Source organism: Grus americana, chromosome 31 (genome assembly GCF_028858705.1).
Source record: "Grus americana isolate bGruAme1 chromosome 31, bGruAme1.mat, whole genome shotgun sequence".
NCBI lineage: Eukaryota > Metazoa > Chordata > Aves > Gruiformes > Gruidae > Grus > Grus americana.
Genome location: NC_072882.1, coordinates 2,927,100 through 2,946,720, shown reverse-complemented (window position 1 = coordinate 2,946,720; position 19,621 = coordinate 2,927,100). Strand labels below are relative to the sequence as shown.

Sequence of the window (19,621 nt, the reverse complement as noted above, 5' to 3'; positions counted from 1 at the left end):
TTGAGCCTGGGAAGATGGGAGGGGTGGGGGGAGGTGTTTTAAGATTTAATTTTATTTCTCATTCCTCTACTCTGTTTTGCTTAGTAATAAATTAGATTAATTTCCTCTCTAAGTTCAGTCTGTTTTGCTCGTGATGGTAATTAGTGAATGATCTCTCCCTGTCCTTATCTCGACCCACAAGCTTTTTGTTATACCTTTTCTCCCCTGTCTAGTGAATGAGGGGAGTGATACAGCGGCTCTGGTGGGCACCTGGCCCCCAGCCAGGGTCAACCCACCACAATGGCTGATGCCCCCATACCTGATGATCAAAAGGACCAGTTCCCACTGAGGACATGCGTAGGCCAACCTGTCATGGTGAAACTACCTTCTATTCGCATTGTACCCATGACCCTGGCAAAAACAAGAGGCTTATATGCCTGGGAAGCCCTAGATGGGAGAGGAAAGACCCACCGTATTAGTACTCGGTGGATAATCCCTGATTTTTAACCCTGAAACCCGGTTCAAAGAACTGAGGCTCGATTTTTTTTGTGCTTTCTTACAGGACAATGAAGAGGAGGGCTCTTTTGCTGCTGCTCCTACTAGCAATAGTAACACTCTCTGATGCGGACAGCGAAGACCTGGATGATAACATGGTAGCGAAAATGATGATAGGGTTTGCCTGAATGATGAATCTAATCTCAGTGACTTTTTGTCTACCTACCCCCACATCAGCGGAAGACCCCTTACTGATTTTTGTGCAAGACATTAACATATCACTTGCTCTTCAGCTCACATGGAAGCAATATAACAATTATAGTTGGTATTTCAAAAGGCCTGAAGGCAAAGGTTACACTTATGTTGTCTACAGTTGGTACCGGGTGCATCAAATGCAAGCTCGGTATGGTATACAAGATGCAATTATATTCTCCAACCCCCTGTTGATGTCACAGGGTGGAGTGTGAATGGCACTGTACCATGTCCCTATATTTCATGGGGAGCTACTGAATGTAATACTCAATGGAGTGCTGACGATCAGTCTCTACAATATACAAAACCATTAAATGCCTCATGGTGTATTAAACACCCTGAAAGGGATAATGAGTGTCCCAGCACATGTAATCAAAACTCATTTGACTGTCGTCTCAACTGCATGTGGGCTAGACGTACCTATATGCCCAGCTGGGATGGGAACAAGGATAAGATACCCCCAGTGAGGAAATCTCTCTGGAACTGCCAAGTAGAAATTGGATGCAAAGACATCGACAAGATGCCATTACTATGGCTATACCTTCCCATTAAGAGAGGTATAACACAGGGCTACTTGTGCAGTAATACCAGTTACTCACGACCCTCAGACTGTAGTAAGAAAGACTATTGTCTCCCTATTACTACCATATCAGGTTCATGCCAAACATCCACCGTCCTTGCACCCCCTAACTTAGTATGGGCATGCTCTGACGGTCACCTATACTCCCGACTGCATTCAACTATTCCTGGGCTAGCCTGTACACTGGCTGTGCTCTCCCTCTGTCCCATTTATTGGGAAGGGCCAATCCCACACCAGTGGTGGGACTGTAGACCAAGGGATTTACGGAAAGGATGGCAAGAAGCCCCAAGATGAATTGGGTGGCGGATGGAATCATTATTTGGAGTAGGAACTGTCCCAGTATGAAATCAACAAGCTATTTTGGATCTAGGCCTACAACTATCGGCTTTAGCCAATGCCACATCTGACAGTCTGAAGCTTTTAAATGATCAATTACAACATACCAGTAAAATGACCATTCAAAACCGAGCTGTTTTAGACCTGATGCTGTTAAAGGAGAAAGGTGTGTGTGGAGTTCTGAACCTGTCAATGGACGACTGTTGTGTCCACATCCCAAATCTATCAATACCACTTCAAGACCAAATCAACAAGATGAAGAAAGTAGCCAAAGATTCAGAAGCAATTGTTGCTGGACTAGGAACGAACTGGCTGGGGAAAGTTTTTGACATGTTTGGATTATCTCTTGCTGGATGGCTAACCAGCCTCCTTCAGTCTTTGATAATGATTGTAGCTATAATTGTTGTAATCTGTGTTATAATAAGTTGTATTAAGTGCACAATAGTAAGCTCTGTGTCAGTTGTAAAATACACTCCCGTACAACCTGTTCATGTAAATGATATCCTAATATAGCCATAGAACAATTGAGAAACAATGATCCACAATGAGCATTAAGACTCACCAAGACTGCGCTCCCTTTTAACTTTGGAGGCAAGAGGTGACTGTACCTCCACTCCAAGGAAAGCAATCGAATCATGACTGTGGTCGCTGTGTTGGGGGGGGTGGTGTGCATCTGCCACACCTAGTTAAGTATTTATTTGGTTTTGCAGGTGCCATGCAGGCTGCCTTTGGAATTGGATGAGCATTTGAGGTGAGCTGTAGTGGTAGAAAGGGGGATCATGGGGCCGGTGACTTCTCACAAGAGTAACAGTAATTTTGTGTCTCTTGGCATCTTAGGTACCACAAGCAATGACAGCTACAGCATCTGTCTCTGGAACGAGCAGGTGAGTGGAATGCCATGGCCCTTCTGAGGAGTGGCGGTGTTGTGGGAGAGGCTGACATTGGCTGATGTGATGCTTACTGCTGGCACTAGTTTATGCTTTTTGTTGCAGATGATGAAGAGGAACCTGGCGACTGCAGGAACCTTCTAGTTAGCCAATGTGTGGGGTGTGGTTTTTTTATTGAGGATGGATTCAGATCCCTGGCACTCTGAAAGCTAAGTTGAGGGACCAGGGCTGGGGAGGGTCTGAGAGGAGGAGGGGACAAGGTTGGGAGTTGTGGGGAGTGGGGCATTTAAAGTTAGTGTAGGGGAGAGGGCTGTCCAGGGGCAGTCCCCTTTGAGCAGTCGAAGGGAGTGGGTTACTTGTCAGCATGGTGCTAGAGTGTGCCGGGCAGGGCAGTTCCAGCCTGTGTTTGTGTTGTGTAGCTTGTCTTCTGTGTCTTAGACCTTCCTTGGGTCTCAGTGTCCTCTTTGTGCTCAAGAATCACTGCACACTTCTTGGGTGCCACCCCTAGGGTCTCAAATGCCCATACTCGTCGGCATTGTGCCACTCAGGCACTTCTCTTCTTGTGTAGCAGCCTTACAGCATGGATCAGTCTTGTGTCTTGGAAGTTTCCTGTCAGTCCCCTTTTGCAGCATAATTCCAGCCTGTGTCAGCAGCTGTGCATTCCAGCAGTTCATTTTCAGGGACTGGCCCTTCTTCCCTGCATCCTTACATTCTTAGGTCTTGCAGACAGCTTCTTGTGCATCCATCATCTCAGGTTTGACAATAACTTCTTATAATGGGCCATTACATTCAAGTCTTCTCTGGGGTTGACATAGAGCCTCCTCACCTCACAGGGCTGCAGCCCTGCAGGTCATCTTGCTCAACAGCATCTCTAGTCCACGAGTCATTCTTCTTGCTGAGAGTTTTCTCTTATCTTTGAGTCACATTATTTGTAGTGTTGTGTGGTGTGTCGGTCTGTGCACGTGTGTGGCGTGGAGCTGCAGGGGTAGGCTGAATAGTGATAAGAGTCTATGGGTATTAAATTGGTATGCCCGGACTGTTTAGGCAAAGGTTGTATAGACACCTCAGATCGAGTAGCCATCAGCAGGCTGTGTGGACACTCATTTCCATAATGTTTTATGGAGATGATGGGAGCCACCTGGGAGGGGCTGTTCAGGGGTGGTGAAAACAGATTGAATCTCAAAGGTGTTAAGGCTTGTATGTGTGGGGCTAAAAGCCTGGGGTTTTTTTTCTTCTAATGGCAGTCTGTATTGTAGTGTAGATGGTATTCCTAAATGGAAACAAGACCCCTGGAATTGTTCAGCTATCACTCTGCATCTGTGTGACTTGTTCAATAGTTCTTTTTATTAGATGCCGAGGGACGAGATGGGCACCAAAGAACAACGGAGGAGTCGGGCAGAGAACTTGAAGTCAGTGCATGGCGTCAGAGGGAAGATGTGACTGGTGGCTATATGACTACACTAAGATTTGTTTGTGTTTTTTATTTTGAAGATGTGAAGTGATGAACGAAGCGGGATATCAACATGGGAGGTGACTCAAGCCAGGTGAGCAGTGACTAGTGGGCTGAAGTAGCAGTTACTTTTCGGATGTTGCATTGCTGATTAAGATACAGGTATCCTTTGTTCATGTTTTCTAGGTGGGGCACAAGCCTCAGCATGGCAGCCCAGAATGACGGAGGCCAGGCAAGCAAGTGTAAAGGAGTGGGAAATAGGAATCAGTGTGGGCAGGCTGCAGTTTTGGGCACTGTCTCAGCATGTGGCTTTTGCTTTGTTTTGTTGTAGGTGCCACAGGCAGCCTCGGAGGGGTGAAGCTGCGTGCCGATGAGTGGTCTGAGAAGCTGAGGCCGTCGCCAGTGTCTAACAGCAAAGCATTATATGGCAACTCGTTTAAGCATTTCCCTCTGGTTTTGCAGGTGCTGTGTGGCCACCTTTGGAACTGGATGCTCATTTGAGGTGAGCTGGAAGAGTAGCAGGGGTGATCATGGGAGTGGTGACTTCTCACAAATGTAAAAGTAACTTTGTGTCTCTTTATGTCTTAGGTGCAACAAGCGATGACAGCCGCAGTGTCCATCTCTGGAAGGAGCAGGTGAGTGGAACGCCACGGCCCTTTTGAGGAGGGGGTTGTTGTGGAAGAGGTTGGCGTTGACTGATTTGATGCTGACTGCCAGCACTGTTTTGTTGTTTGTTTAGGTTTTTTATTATAGATGCTGAAGAGGAACCAGATAACTGCAGGAACATCTTAGTTTCTTTGTTGAGGATAGATACAGATCCCCAGCACTCTGAAAGCTAAGTTGAGGGACCAGGGCTGGGGAGGCAATGGGAGGAGAATGGGACAAAGTTGGGAGTTGCAGGGGAGGGGTTAAAGTTAGTATAGGGGAGAGGGTTGTCAAGGAGCAGTCTGCTTTGGGCAGGGAAAGGGAGCAGGTTACTTCTCAGCACGATGCTAGACTGTACTGGGCAGGGCAGTTCCAGCCTGTGTTTGTGGTGGTGTTGTGTAAGTTGTGTTGTCTGTTTTATATTCTAGACCATACCTTCCTCAGGTCTTGATGCCTCCATGGCTCTTTGTGATCAGCAGGTACCCTATTGGACCTCATGAGTCTTGAATACCTGTACTCATTGGCATTGCGCTCATCTGGCCTTATTTTCTTGCACTTATAGCTTAAAGCATGGATCTGTTTGGCATACATTGCATCATAGATGTTTCTGAGCGGACATATGTTGCGGGGGCAAGCCAGGTGCTGCCTGCAGCTCCACCAAGCATTCTGTTTGCACAGAGTTATTTTCTGGGGTTTCATCCCTACATCTTTAATGGTCTTAGATCTTAAAGCCCGGCTTCTCATGCATCCATCATTCTGGTTTTGACAGTTGTTTTCTCTCACCAGCCACAGTCGTTGCCTCTTTCCTGGGGCCACTATAAAGCATCCGCACCGTCGTGGTGCCATATGGCTTCTTTGGCAGCATCCTCTTTGCTACGGCAGTTGTTCTTTCTAGCAGCCTTCTCGTGTCTCGCGGTCGTGTTTGTGGCGTCAGTGTGCCGTGTCAGGGTTGGAGCTGCCCTGCCCAGGGGTGTAGCAATGTTAAAGACAGGGGTAGCGTAGCTTTATGGTGTAGCAGTAAAATGTTTATCCGGCCAGATTCTTTTGGCAAAGACCGTACAGTCCATCTCTGGGCAAGTAGTTATTTCCATTGTGTTTTGCAGGTGCCAGAGGTTGTACTCTGGCCTTCTGGGAGCAGCAGTTTGTGTGGTAGTTGAGCAGGTTGAATCTTGAATGTGCCTTAGCTTGTATATGTGGGGCTCAAGAGCTGGGGTTTGTTTTGTCTGTTTTTGGGGTTTTGGGTTGGTTTTTTTAGCTCTAGTTAGAAGGCATATGCAAAAAGATGACAGACCTTTGGTCTTGTCAAGCTATCGATCAGCCTCCAGTGACTTGCTTTACACGGTTTGTCTGGGTTTTTCAGATGTGGAGCAACAAGCTGTGCACCAAAGGCCGATGGAAGAGGCGAGCGGAGCACTGGATGAAGGCGGGCTGGTATCTGACATTGGAGGAGCGGGGTGACTGTTGGTGGCTCTGACTAGTTTATGCTTTATTGGTTTTATTTTCTAGATGCAAATCAATGTGCAAAGCAGGATATCCACACCAGAGTGGACTTAAGCAAGGTGAGTGACTGATGTGCTGAAGTAGCATTCTTTTGAGGTGTCATGTTATTGACATAGCTGAAATCATACCTGGTTGTTTGAGTTTAACAGGTGGCAGTCAGGCCTCAGCACAGCAAACCAAAGAATCTGACTCCGAGCAGCCGAGGTAAAGGGGCAGGAGAGAGGAAGGCATTTCTGAGGAGGGCATCATCACAGTGGAGGTTGACACCAGCTGACATGTCAGTGAGCAGCGATGAAGAGGAACTTGGTGGATGGGGGAGCCTTCCGGTTAGATGACGTGTTCCTGATGAGGATGGATTCTGGACCCTGCCCTCTGAAAGGTAATTCAAGGGGCAAAAGTGGTGGTTGAGGTGGGGCCAGCAGGGGGTTTAACATCAGGGTTGCAGAGCGGGATACTTTGTCTGTCTGAAGTCTAGGGTCAGATAGGGGTCCCAGGTCCATCCTGAAGGATGTGAACGTTCTGGCCTCTGTCTGTGTCTGTCATTTGTGTTACCTGTACTCTTTCTTGTATATGGTGCCTTATGGCAAGTCTCTACATTCTGCCCCATGGGCTCTCTGCACTTGGCACACACCTCGGCAAGCATCTACACGGTCCGTAACGCCTGGCCACTTTGGAATAAAGCCCATCAAGTGCTTATCTTGTGATCAGAGCTTAAAGCGTGTCTTGCATCACAGATGTTTCCGCAGGGTTGCCTTTGCAGAGATGGTCTGGGCCAGACTGACAGCTCTGCTCTTGAAAGATCATCTTCCATAGAGATTCCATACCATGTTTCATCCTTAGGGGCTTGGGTCTTAAAGCCTGGTTTCTCACGCATCCATTGTTCTGGTGTTGTATTGCATTGCTGCAGTCTGTATTGGTTTTGACTACCATCTGAGACCATCTTGTTTTATAGTGCTCTGTGTTGTATTGCATTGTGTAAGGCTCTGATAACAAGTGAATGTCGCAAACATCCGTCTTGACCCAAGCAGGGATAAACTGATAATGAGGAAATGTGGTAGACATCTGTCTTGGCCAAGGACAGAACCTGCAGAGGCAGGATAACGTCTTGTGAGCCCCTTCCCCTATTCCTGAAACACGTAGACAAAAGCCCATCTGTGTCCTGTGCATGCCTGCCTGTGAAAGTCAACCCTGAAGTGGGGGGGACAGTGAGACCCTCAAGACCCCCACAACCCACCAACTCATTTCTGGAACATTCCTGAGCACATACTGTGCCTGCTCAGTGATGACAGACCCCCGCCTACGCGGAGCAGTTTGGGTTATAAAAAGTGGAAACACAAGTTTTCGGCGTGCGCCCACCACCTGAGGACTACAACTACAAGCAGAGAACATCGCTGGATCCAAGGGTAGTGATATCTTTTCTCTCTCTCTCTCTCTCTTTCTTTCTCTCTTTCTTTTCCTCTCTATCACTCTGTCTCTAACTTCATTTTCAGCACATTAGGGTAATTTTTGACTGTAGGTGACAAGCGGGAACCTTGGTCCCTGAGCCAGAGGTGGTGTATTGGGCTGGAGGGTTAGACCCCTTGGAGAGAGGAGATCCTATTGCCATCCCCACTCCTGGGGTAAGCCAGCTCACAGAGAGTGCACAGAAGGCAGCTTGCCTCCAGTTGATGTGTGACAGGTGCCTAGTTCCCCGCCAACCTTCCCCGATGTTGTTTGCCAATCCGGATAGGATGACTCCCTTGATTAAAGGGTTACCCAACTCACTGAAGATTTATACTGTGCAAATTCAAGACTGACTAAGAGCCACTGTAGCCATGGGACCTCAGGGCAGATTGGGTCTTACCCGGGGGGAAATTGCACGGGAATTGATCAGTTATGGCCGGTGTGTGGGGTATGTTGGGAAGGAAGGGAAGGCACAAGCGGCCGTCTGGAGGACAAAGACAGAGGAGAAAATGCTCTGTCCCTGAGATAGGACCCTTGTGGAGGGGCCTCAAGAAATAGATTGTGGAAGAAAGGTCTAGATAAGGGTATTCCCCAAGAATTAATGGATGGCTTACCCCTCCCCAATTTGCAGCTGCTGGTAAATATGTGGAAACCGATAGAGGCTGGCCGGGAAAGGAAAGCATCCCCATGGCCCCTGTACCTCAGAGATCTACTGCTCCCACGGCTCCCATGGGGGGGCCCACCAGCCCTCCAAAGACAGGAAACTTCTTGAGCCGTCCCCAGTGAGTGAGCCGGGGGACGGCCAGCAGGTGTATTTTAGAAGGCTCACTGACCTACTGGTAACTTTTCCCCTTGATCCCTTTAAGATTCCGGTCACTTTTATGGTAGACACGGGCCCAAATGTCTGCTTTAAATGCAGATACCACAGGCCGGAGTGGGATTGTCCCTGTTAAAAAACAGATATGGGTTACTGATGTATTCAGATAATCCAAACCCCAACCTACAGGACAAGTAAAGTGATGGTTGCCAGGAGACACCACCCCCACTGAGACGACTATGCTATTGGGAGTGCTCCCCACGAATATTTTGGGATTGGATTTATTGAAAGGGAACTCCTGGACAGACTCGGCAGGGAGGCAGTGGAAGTTCGGGTCTCCGGCAACCCTGATGAGGCTTTTGCAGACTGCTCCTACCCACCCACACCCCCCCCCCCGCCTCTAAAATCGTGAATGTGAAACCCTGTCCCTTACCGCTGGCAGCGAGGGAGGGAATCGCTCCGGTGATAAGAGAGCTGCAGGAGCAGGGGCTAATTATTCCAACTCACTCCCTTTATAACTCCCCAGCGTGGCCAGTTCGCAAACCGAATGGGAAGTGGCGGCTAACGATCGATTATCGATGCTTAAACGCCGGCACCAGTCCTCTGACAGCGGCCGTGCCTAATATGGCCGAACCGATTGGCACCATACAGGAACAGTCCCATAAAATGTCAGCCACCATTGATGCAAAAGACATGGTTTTCATGGTTCCTCTACAGGAAGGTGATAGAGCTAGATTTGCATTTACATGGGAAGGTATACAATATACCTTTACTCGTTTGCCCCAAGGATATCGGCACTCGCCTACCTTGGCGCACCACGCCCTGGCCCAAGCACTGTCAGAAATCATCCCTGAGGAGGGAGTTAAAACCTACCAATACATCGATGATATATTGGTGGGGGGGTCCGATGCCACTGCGGTGGGACAAACCCAAAAGAAAACGATCACTCACCTGGAAAGTTTAGAACTTCAGGTTCCAGCAGAAAAGATACAACTCCCCTCCCCCCGAGGTGAAGTTCCTAGGTATATGGTGGAAAGGAGGAGCGATTTCTATTCCCCCCGAAACCTTGGCTACTTTAGAACAGATAAAAATCCCAGGGGACAAAAAAAGGAACTGCAACATATCCTAGGCTTGCTGGTATTCTGGAGGAAACAGATGCCGGATTTTTCTGTCACAGCTCGTCCCCTGTAGGATTTAACGCGCAAAAAAGCTACCTGGGATTGGACTCCTACTCATGAGGAAGCCCTGAAATTACTAGTGTTTGAAGCAGGAACATATCAAGCTTTGGGTCCACTACACCCGACAGATGCGCTCCAAATTGAATGGGGTTTTGCAATTCATGGGGCATCTATACACGTGTGGCAGCGTGGGCCGGAGGGTCCGACCCGCCCCATTGCGTTTCATTCACGCGGCTTGAAAGATGCAGAAAAGCGATACTCGGTCTGGGAAAAGGGTCTTTTTGTGGTGAGTCTAGCCTTGCAGGAGGCTGAAAGAATGATACGGCAACAATCCATAATCCTGCGCGGGCCCTTTAAGGTCCTAAACCCCGTACTGGCAGGCACCCCACCCCCTGTGGCAGTTGCCCAGTGGGAAAGGGTCAGGAAGCGGTATGCCCAGCTAGAGCCTTACAGTCACGCTTAGCCAGTGGAGGAGGGAGCACCCAAAATGCTCCAAATAACACAGGAAAAATCATCCACGCCCTGATGAGGAAACCCCTTCTTCCTACATAAAGGAAGCCCCCTCATTGGAATGCCACCTGAAAAATGTGTGCTTTACTGAGGCCTCTTGGAGGAGGGAGGGGAAAGTATGGAAATACCGAGCAGCTGCTCTGCACGTTGATTCTGGGGAGCCAATTGCAACAGAAGGAGAAGGGAGCACTCAGGTGGGGGAACTGAGAGCAGTTTGGAGTGTGGTAATGAGAGAGACAGGCAGGATGGAACCCGTACACATCTCCACTGATCCTTGTGCCGTAGTCAAGGGATGCACCGAGCGGCTCTCCTTTTGGGAACAAAAGCAGTGGGAAGTAAACCGGGTGCCCGTATGGCAGAGGAAAAAGTGGGAGGAGATATTAAATGTGGCCAAGCAAAAGCCCGTATTGGTGGGGTGGGTAGCCGCCCACCAAGGGGGGGATCACCCAGCGCGCATTCCGAACAATCAGGTGGACTCGCTCACCCGCCTGGCTGTGCTGGCGGAAGAGAGAGAAGAGGAGAAATGGGAACGCTTATTGGAGTGGCTACACGTGATACGTGGTCACTCGGGAGTCAAAGATCTTCTTAAGGAGGCTGGGAGCAGAGGATGGCCTGCTCCCCGAAAACTCCGTAGCACAGTAATTTCTGCCTGCGGCCTATGCCGGACCAGACTGGAAAAGCACCCCTGACAAGATCCTCCACTCCGTCTGAGGGATGGGAAAGGACTATGGGAAACCTGGCAGGTCGATTACATAGGGCCTTTCAAGAAATCAGAAGGGAAACAGTATGTGCTTGTTGGGGTGGAAGTAATATCGGGACTTGTTCAGGCCGAAGCAGTAGCACGGGCGACTGGGGAAAATACAGTCAAAGGGTTAAAGTTGCGGTTTAGCTTTTTACCTAAACCTAAATCGATTCAATCAGACAACGGCAGCCACTTTACTGCCGGGGTGGTCCAGGCGTGGGCAAAAACCGAGGGAATACAGTGGACATTCCATACCCCCTACTATCCCCAAGCTAACAGGAGAGATAGTAGAAAGGACCAATGGACTCCTAAAAGGCATCCTCAGGCCTCGTGGCCCTGGGTGGTCCGCAAGACTCCCGCATGCCATTGCCAGAGTAAATGGTCGATGGGGGATAAATGGATGCCCTGAACTCACTGCTTTCTGTCCAACACCCCCCTCCTTGCTCCCTGGAAAGAGGGAGAAAAAGGACCCTGTAAAACCCTTACACTCTCCAGGACGACCTGTTCTGGTGGACCTCCCAACAGCGGGGGAGGTGCCTCTGACCCTTAAAACTCCACTGAACACCTATTCATGGATAGCTGCTGATGCCCATGGAAAGGAACGCGAGATTAATACCGGGTGGATTGTCCCATCCTTTTAACCACCGATTTGAAAGAATCGGGATCTTTTCCTCTGTTCTTTCTTACAGGCGTAACTACCAGAAACATCCTCCACCGCAGAAAGTCGAAGCTGGTGCTATTTTGGGGAATTTGTACTCGTAATCTGTGTGATACAGAGAGATACATAGCCAAACCATGACTGTCAATTCTGCTCAACACCGGCAATTGTGGGTCTGGTCCTATGTTCTTTGTCTCTCCCTATGTGTTAGAGGAATCCCAAGCCAAAATACCCCACGTCTGGCTTGGGAATTAGTTCAAGGTTTTGTTAGAATGTGGGCTTACCAAAATAAAGGTCTGTGGCTTACTTTACCTAGATCAGCCGAAGAAGGTTTAAGGTTTTTTTATGTCACCTGTAAATCTGTCGTTTAGCTTTAATATGACTGATGCCACGTCTGTAACGTTCCTGTCACCCCGCTGGACCGTCAGGAATAACGGGCTGTATTTTCGACAACAGCCAATGATAAGGTCTGATATATATATGACGTTTGGAGTAAACCTCCAAAACAAGCCAAAAAATGCAAAGTTATATTCAACAGTGGTGTGTAAAGCTACTAGACCATCATTTAATGTCTCTATTCCTTCTCCGATAGATAGATCAAACTCCTTATTTGCTGGCGCCAAAGGGAACACACCTGCTGGAAATGTCACTTTCAAAAAACTCACCAAGAAAACCTCCTGTTGTTATTATCCATGGGATCCTCTGTTTGATCCATTGGCAAAACCTGCTTTCTGTGAAGCAAACTGTTCTACTCGATGGGACCCACAATGGTGTATCCTACTCCCGAATAAGACTCATATGACCTCTTGAGATAGAAATAATTTGATGTGGGCTTGGTCAGGAAACAAAGTGGGAGAAGTTTTTATAGAGCCCAAATTTGATCCACCTATCAGGGAAGTTGAAAACCCCCTTTTTAATTGTTCTGAGAGAACCACTTGTGATTCGGGACCAGGAGATCCTCCTGAAACTTGGTTTATTGATAGTCTCAGAACTCTAATTCGAGATATGTGCACGTGCTGGGGATATCCTTCAAAGGGATGGCGAAATAGCGACAAAACTTGTAATACCACTCTTCCCAGAAGTCGCAATTTTTTTAAACAAGAACGGCGTGGAGTACCCTTTACTCATTATCCCCTACAAGGGACGCCTTTAAACACCAAACCTATTATATGTGCTATCAATTATATGGATCAATATACCTGTAAAACTAGCATATGTCCAGCCCCACTGGGACTAGCATGGGGGTGCTCCAATGGAAAATTTTACTCTCACTTAACACGGGAATATCACGCCGGCCTGAGCTGTGGATTAGCTATCCCTTCTTTGTGTCCATCTCGTGTTTTTCATCTTATAGCACCTTCCCGGCGATCGCGTGGAGAAGCGGGAAGTAATCCAAAGGCTCGTCCCGATGGGGCGATTAATGGAGTCCAAACTCCCAGTTATTATACTGCTGCACAACTAACTGCGTTAATGTTTGAGAATATTTTTACCCCTTATGTAACCTTGAAACGACACCAGTTTGTCCTAGAAAATATTACCTGGCAGGTACGTCTTTTAAGTAACTGGACACGATATGCTTTTGGAGCATTAAACTTACAGGTCCAACAGGTATCAAAGATAACCCTTCAGAATCGTCTAGCGCAGGTTCTTCAGTTTCAAACACAGCCCCACCTCCGGTTCTCCGAACCCTTGCCGAGTCTGAAGCGTTCACGTCCACAGGCCTGGCTCTGACAGCTCTGGGCAAGCTCTGCTTACAGCTCTTTATGAATTCTGACAGCACATCAATGTAGCCAAAGGTGGTGTGGGCTGTAAAACAGCTCCACACCTGGGTTTGGAGCATCCCACTCCACGACAGAGGATTTGGCTTAGTAACAAAACGGTGAACCTTACCCTGCTTTAGCAGCTTCTTTAAGGCTGGTTCTTAAACCAGCTCTTTTTCCCCGTCAGTCTCTAATTTCTGAGACTCGCGCTTGCTCATTCTTTCTGTCAAAGACTTATTTTAACATCAAAATTATCAGAATGGGATAGTTTCACTTGCATCATGATTTGCTTGAAGAAATTCCGGGCTGGTAAATACCGGGTTTGGCTTCACTCACACTGCCCTAAGCACTGCCCCAACGCAGTCACACGATCCCAGAAGGTACAAGACTTCACGTGCTTCCATTAAAAAACACAAGAGCAAATATGCCCTGCAACAGTTCTGAGTGGCCTCATTATCTTTACACCTTCCCAAAAGGTTTAGTTCTGGCATTGTTGCCAAAAGAGTCGTCACTGTGCTTCTCACAACTCGCACCTTCTTTAGCAAATGCTGCTGCAGGATCTGTCGCAGCCTCTAGGGGAAGGTCCCTTTTGCTTTGATGCGTCCCGGGAAGATGCTCCTGAAGAGCTGAGTGAAGTAACCCAGCGGGAAAATCAAAATTCTTAGACACAGTGTCAGGGTCTTTGGCCATGCAGAAACCATGAGTGATGCTTCACAGTGATGCTTGAACGTAATGTTAAAACTCCTCTGAGCGTACAAACTCTCTCTCTCTCTCCTCTTATGTGTACACTCCTTTATACAGACTCTTCCTGTATTCCATTCAACTCTACATTGTCACTTTCTGACTGACTCTGATTTTGAAAAGAAAGTAATAGAAGCATCCGTTCCCTGCTGGGAGACATTTTTGTTTGCTAAGATAAGTTTCTTCCCTGTGTACCTTCTCTTCAGGATAGAAGAGGGTAACTCTCTTGCCCCTCTGACTATTCAGATGATCTCTAAAAAGGTAGATTCGTTAAAGGGTGGTTGACTGTTGTCGACAATGAAATGCATGTCTAAATCCCATGTAGATGGTTTCTCCACTGCACTTAACGGGAGATTAAATATAGGCAGCAGAGAGAGACCTTTCCCATTTAGTCTTGGCACAAGTAGACTAAAATACACTTTCTTTTCCCATTTCTTAACCTACCTCCTTTTGACGAACATTTGCACCCATGTCAGCTCTTGCAGAGGTTTTCCTAAATGCGCCTCGTTTATCTTCGCCTCATGTAAAGGCAATTACGACTAAGCGTGGTGGGTTGACCCTGGCTGGACAGCAGGTGCCACCCAAAGCCGCTCTATCACTCCCCCTCCTCGGCGGGACAGGGGAGAGAAAACATAGCAAAAGGCTCGTGGGTCGAGATAAGGGCAGGGAGATCAGTCAGCAATTACTGTCACGGGCAAAACAGACTGAGCTTGGGAAAATTAATTTATTACTCATTGAACCAGAGTCGAGTAATGAGAAGCAAAACCAAATCTTAAAAACACTTTCCCCCCACCCCTCCCTTCTTCCCGGACTAAACTTCACTCCTAATTTTCTCTGCCTCGTCCCCCCGAGCAGTGCAGGGGGACGACGAATGGGGGTGCCGTCAGTTCATCACACGTTGTGTCTGCCCCTCCTTCCATAGGCTGAAATGGGCAAGATCTTGGGAGGGGATGTAGCCAGGAACGCTGACCCACACCGACCAAAGGGATATTCCTGCCTCCAAATCGGGCAAGAGCCAGGTCTGAGGCAGAGCCATCGCGGGGTGTGCACAGGCAGAAGGGAAAGCAGCAGCCACCTCCCTCCGACCCGTCAGCGGACATTCATTGACAAGGTCGCACCCTTGTTCTACAGTCACAGGCTGCTTTATTCTCTTTCCTGCTTTATCTCAGAAGAGCTGGGACCTCGCTGGGCGGCTCCCAAAGGCGGCCGCCAGCTTTGGTGGCAGGACCCAGTCAAGGATGTCTCCCTTCAGCACAACCACGATGAGGATGGCGATCTGGAGGAAGGCGAGGAACAGAAGAAGTCTCCTGGGGGACAGGAGAGGGGTCAGGCAGAGCAGGGGCCCAATTTGCCTCCGCTCTTTCCAAACACCCTCTTCAAATGCCACCGTGGGACCATGCACCGTGCCGGGCACAGCACTCCCCGCTCAGGACTGGAGTGAGGGGCCCGGGCACCTCTCTCAGCTCTACTGTCCGTCTCCCCAGTGGGCCCCCAAATGCCCCCCTTACGCGCCCCCCAAGCTAGGAAGAAAAGACATACTGAAACATTTCATCCCGGAGAAGTCCCAAGCTGCCTAACGCCCTTGGGACCACCGGCACGGGCACCCCACTGCCTACGAAGAGCGAGCACCGGGCCTTGCAGACAGACCTGCTTCGCTCCTCTTCTCTGCCAGCGGGAGATTCTGCTTTCTCCCAGTGACGCTGGAGCTTTGGTGAGCGACCCTGGGCTGCGAAGCTTGAGCTGAACCATCGGGCTGCTTGTCCTTCAAGCCCCGTTCCCCTTCCCTGTGTCCCTTGCAGCCTGTCCCACCTAGGTGTTTTCCATCCCTTATCCTCCTGCCAAGGGTGCAAGGTCCCTTGGAGCACGAGCATCCTCCTCCTGAGAGAGAAAGCTCCCTTCCCCACTAGAGGCACAAGATGCTGGAAGCTCCCTGGAAGATCTTTCCCAAGGAACACACACACGTCAAGCTGCCAAACATCTCCTTTCTTTTATTTTTCTTCCTAAAGGAGCTCTTGGGCCTGCGGGCGGTCGTTGCGGCTCGCCGTCTTCCCGTGAACCTGTACTCGGTAGACACAGGTGTACTCGGGGTTTCCCCAGTTGCTGTGCACCCGGAGTGTGATGTAGCGAAAGGTCCGGGGAAGCTCCTTCTGTAAAGAAATGGGGGGAGCCATCATTACAGAGGTGGCAAGAGCCACAGCACATCGCCGGCGCCCCCTCTGCCCGCGCTCCCCCTGCTGAGGACCAAACAGCAGCCCTGGCGAAGGAGGAAGCCAGGGCAACCAGACCCCTCTTTGCCAGGGCCATGGAGGAACCCTCTGTGCCTAGAAAGCAAAGGTCTGGCCTCAGAGGCTTGCTGAGGGGAGCTGTGGAAAGCGGAGGCGTTTTGCTGCCTGGGCTGCTCTGGGACACGGGAAGCGTCCCGCTGAGGGGGAAGACGTCTGCCCTCCTCCCTCCTGCCGTCTCCCCTGAGGGGGACTGTTTCCCTTCCTGGACCCCTTCCCACCGCTGCTTTCTCTACACTCGCTACGCGGAGGAAAAGGAAAGCCCTTGCAAAGGTGGGTCAGCTGCCTCAGCCAGCAGAGCAAAGCCCCATTTGGTCTCCCCTTGCTGTCCTCCCTGCAGGAGCAAGCAGCGTGGGAGAGCAGAGACTGGCTGGGGTGATCCTCTGCACTCTTTCCCCAAGGGCTTGCGGACAACCCTGCCTTCTTCCCGGGCATCCTGCCCACAGCTCTTGCGGTACCTGCACATGGAATGTCTGAGCGATCTCCTTGTGCACGTCGTAGGTGAACGTCCCCAGGAGCGTTTCTGCCGTTGCCTCATCCGCTCCCTCAAAGACAAGAGACAAAGGGAGCCGGTCAGGCTCGAGCAGGGCGTCGGCAAAAGGGCATGCCGAGGCTGAACCCGGGAACCCTTCCCCACCTCCCTCGGCTCTAGCGGCAGTCTAGCACAGCTTGGGCTGACTCGGGGTCAGGGGGCGTTGAGCGCGTGCTCCAGGAGCCTCGGCCACGAAGCAGAGAAGAAGCCCCCAGAGGCACAGAACCCCACGAGCCCCCAGTGCCCCCCCCGGGGGATGCGGTGCTCTGCAGCAGCCAGCCCCAGACGGCTGTCTGAGAGTAAGCGCCGTGAGAAGCACGTCTCTGGCACAGCTTTTCCCCGGGGCCGGGCCCCCCCAAGAAGCGCAAGGCAAAGACTTACGGAGACAGCAAACTCTTTGGGGGCGCTGCTGACCTCCCCGGAAGGAGAGACTGCCTCGGAGATATGCCAGATGGTGAAAGCCGTTGGCCAGACTGGCTCAGGCAGACGGATGACCACGTGGCCTCGAGATCCTTGGAAAGCCCAGCAGCTGCCCGGGGCAATACGGAGCTGAAACCAGAAAGCCATGACCATGAGCGGCAAGGCAGCCAAAGAGCCAACGGAGCTGCTTGTTTGGCCAGAAGCAGAGACCTTGCCTTGCCTGTGGGCTGCAATCCTGCTCGTAAATGGGTACGAGTCGATGGGCAGCAGGGCAATACGGAAGGGTTCCTACAAAACCTCTGGGCTCTACCACCTTTCCCGAGGCAGCTCTGCTTTCTTGGAGCCTGCAGAGGCAGGGCAGGTCTCCCTAGTGCACCTCACCCCACCGCCCTTCAAAGATTGCCCTGCAGCTGCAGGGTCCAATGCAGACTTGGACCCTGCTTCAGACTTGGTCATGCAGGTTAGGTCCGGGGGCCCGGAGGAGCGTCTCTCCCTGCTCCCATGGCTCAGCAGCCCCCACCCACTCCGGAAAGGGACCCTCCGAGTTGCGGTTTGGCAGTGGGGCCGCCGAGGACAAAGTTCCTCGGCTAACTGCAACCAAGGCTGGTGGGCAGGTCACAGCAGCTGGGTTCAGCACGGTCCCCCTCCTGATGGGAGGGTAGTGCCGTCAGGAATCGCAGGGGTCAGGAGTGCGATGCAGACTGCAGGGCCGAGCGGTACGGCCGTGCTGAAGGGAAGTGCTGTGCACTTGGTCTGCCAATCCGAAAGCAAGGAGGTGAACCGCCAAGTCAGGACTTCCCTTGTGATACCTGCAAGATTGTCTCTGGAGGGTTTGCAGAAGAGAAGGCGAATGGAAAAAGCCACCAGGTCTTCTTGCCTTGCCCACCATAACTCTTGGATGTCCTCTTCTCATCAATGGTGGCACCTGACATGAAGGCAGACAGAGATTAGGAGTTGGAGCAGTGCATGAGGATGCATTTCTCAGGCTTGAAAGCAGATCTTGGCAGACTTTGGGGGAGTGCCATACGCAAACCGAGGGCAGCGAGACTTTCTGTCTGCATACCTAAGGCTTCCAGAGCCCAGTCACGCATCTGGATGGAGTCGTCAAGGGCCTTCTCAATTGCCGCCTGGGCCAACCGCAGAATTTCCTGGGAAAGAATTGCAAAGGGAGAGATGGCAGTGACCACCACCACACGCACGAACCGTTCTGCATAAAACCCTGGTCCTAGCACAGAGCCAAGGAGCACCTCCGTGTCACAAAACACAAGGCAAGACCTGTCAGAAAAGGTGCTGACTTTGAGAGTGCCAAGAGGACGCCGCAGGAGGGAGCCCAGAAAGGGAGCGAGGTCTCTCATCTACCGCCAGCACCCTTACCTCTCTCTTCTCCTCTTGGACACCATGGTCTTCAAGGACCTCGCTCACTGCCTGCACTATGTTCCCCTTTGCATCAGACACCTGAGCCACCGTCTCCTTGAGCTCCCGCATCTTCAGCTCCAGCCAAGCCTGTGAGTTCCTGGAGGCAAAGAGAAAGCAGGTCTTGTCCAGCAGCTGCCCAGCCTCTGCAGGCAGGCAGGCTCCCAACGCCACGCAGAGAAGGGTCCCGTGGGCCTGGGCCCCCCCCCATCCCCCAGAGCCTTTCTGTCCTCTGGTTTACAAAGGGCTCCCTTCCACCACCGCGAGTAGTAGACGGGGAAGGTCAGGAGCCCTGGGCGTGAGGCGAGTGCGTGCAGGCAGCACGATGGCTCCACAGAGTGCGTTCCTTGGCGAGAAAGCACTCTTACCTCAGAGACTGCAGCTCCGCTTCCGGAAGCCCTGGCGCCTCCTGCAAGGTAAAGAGGGGGTGGGATGGACTCTGGAAGTAGCTCGTTTACTGCCAAAATTGACGCTTGGGAGAGACACTCCGCTGGAGCAAGCACGAGCAGCACTGCCAGGGCTTCCCCAAGGAGACTCCCCTAGGGAGAGCAGGCAGAATTTCCTGCTGCTTCAAGTCACTTTGGAGACACCGCGACCCAAAGGTTGGCCTCTTTGACCAGCCATGTTCAGCAGAGCATCTTTCGGGTCTCCGTCTGACCCCCGAGGCTATCCAAGAGGGATGCAGGCAGCAAAGGCACCTTCTGCCAAAGTGCTCCACACTTCAGCCTGCCATTCTGCCAAGGTCGCTCCAGGAGAACCGGCTCCATGTTGAACCCCATCAAGGCGCTGAGGAGTTTGGAGGACAAACAGACGTGCCCCTCCCCCCTGCCTCTGCCCCCCACCCACCCCCCCGTTTCCGCCGCAGTGGTGACGGGCCTAAAAATGAGCCCCCTGTTCCCCGGGGAGGCAGGAGGGCAGAAGCACAGCCTTTGCAGGCGTTGGCTTTCCCACAGCAAGAGGCACTTACCCACCGCACTCCCTTTCCCCACACCGTGGAGATC

The 19,621-nt window shown here is 50.9% G+C and overlaps 1 protein-coding gene across 1 annotated transcript; it reads right to left on the bottom strand.

The window, feature by feature from the left end:
* Window positions 1-15,138: 15,138 nt before the first annotated feature.
* Window positions 15,139-19,399, bottom strand: LOC129197975 (SUN domain-containing protein 3-like). Its single transcript, XM_054806815.1, has 9 exons — window positions 19,319-19,399; window positions 18,989-19,029; window positions 18,582-18,720; window positions 18,271-18,355; window positions 18,017-18,132; window positions 17,169-17,336; window positions 16,714-16,800; window positions 15,996-16,120; window positions 15,139-15,280 (listed from the first exon to the last, which is right to left on the bottom strand). The coding sequence occupies exons 1-9, from the start codon at window positions 19,397-19,399 to the stop codon at window positions 15,139-15,141; spliced, it is 984 nt and encodes a 327-aa protein (XP_054662790.1).
* Window positions 19,400-19,621: the final 222 nt, after the last annotated feature.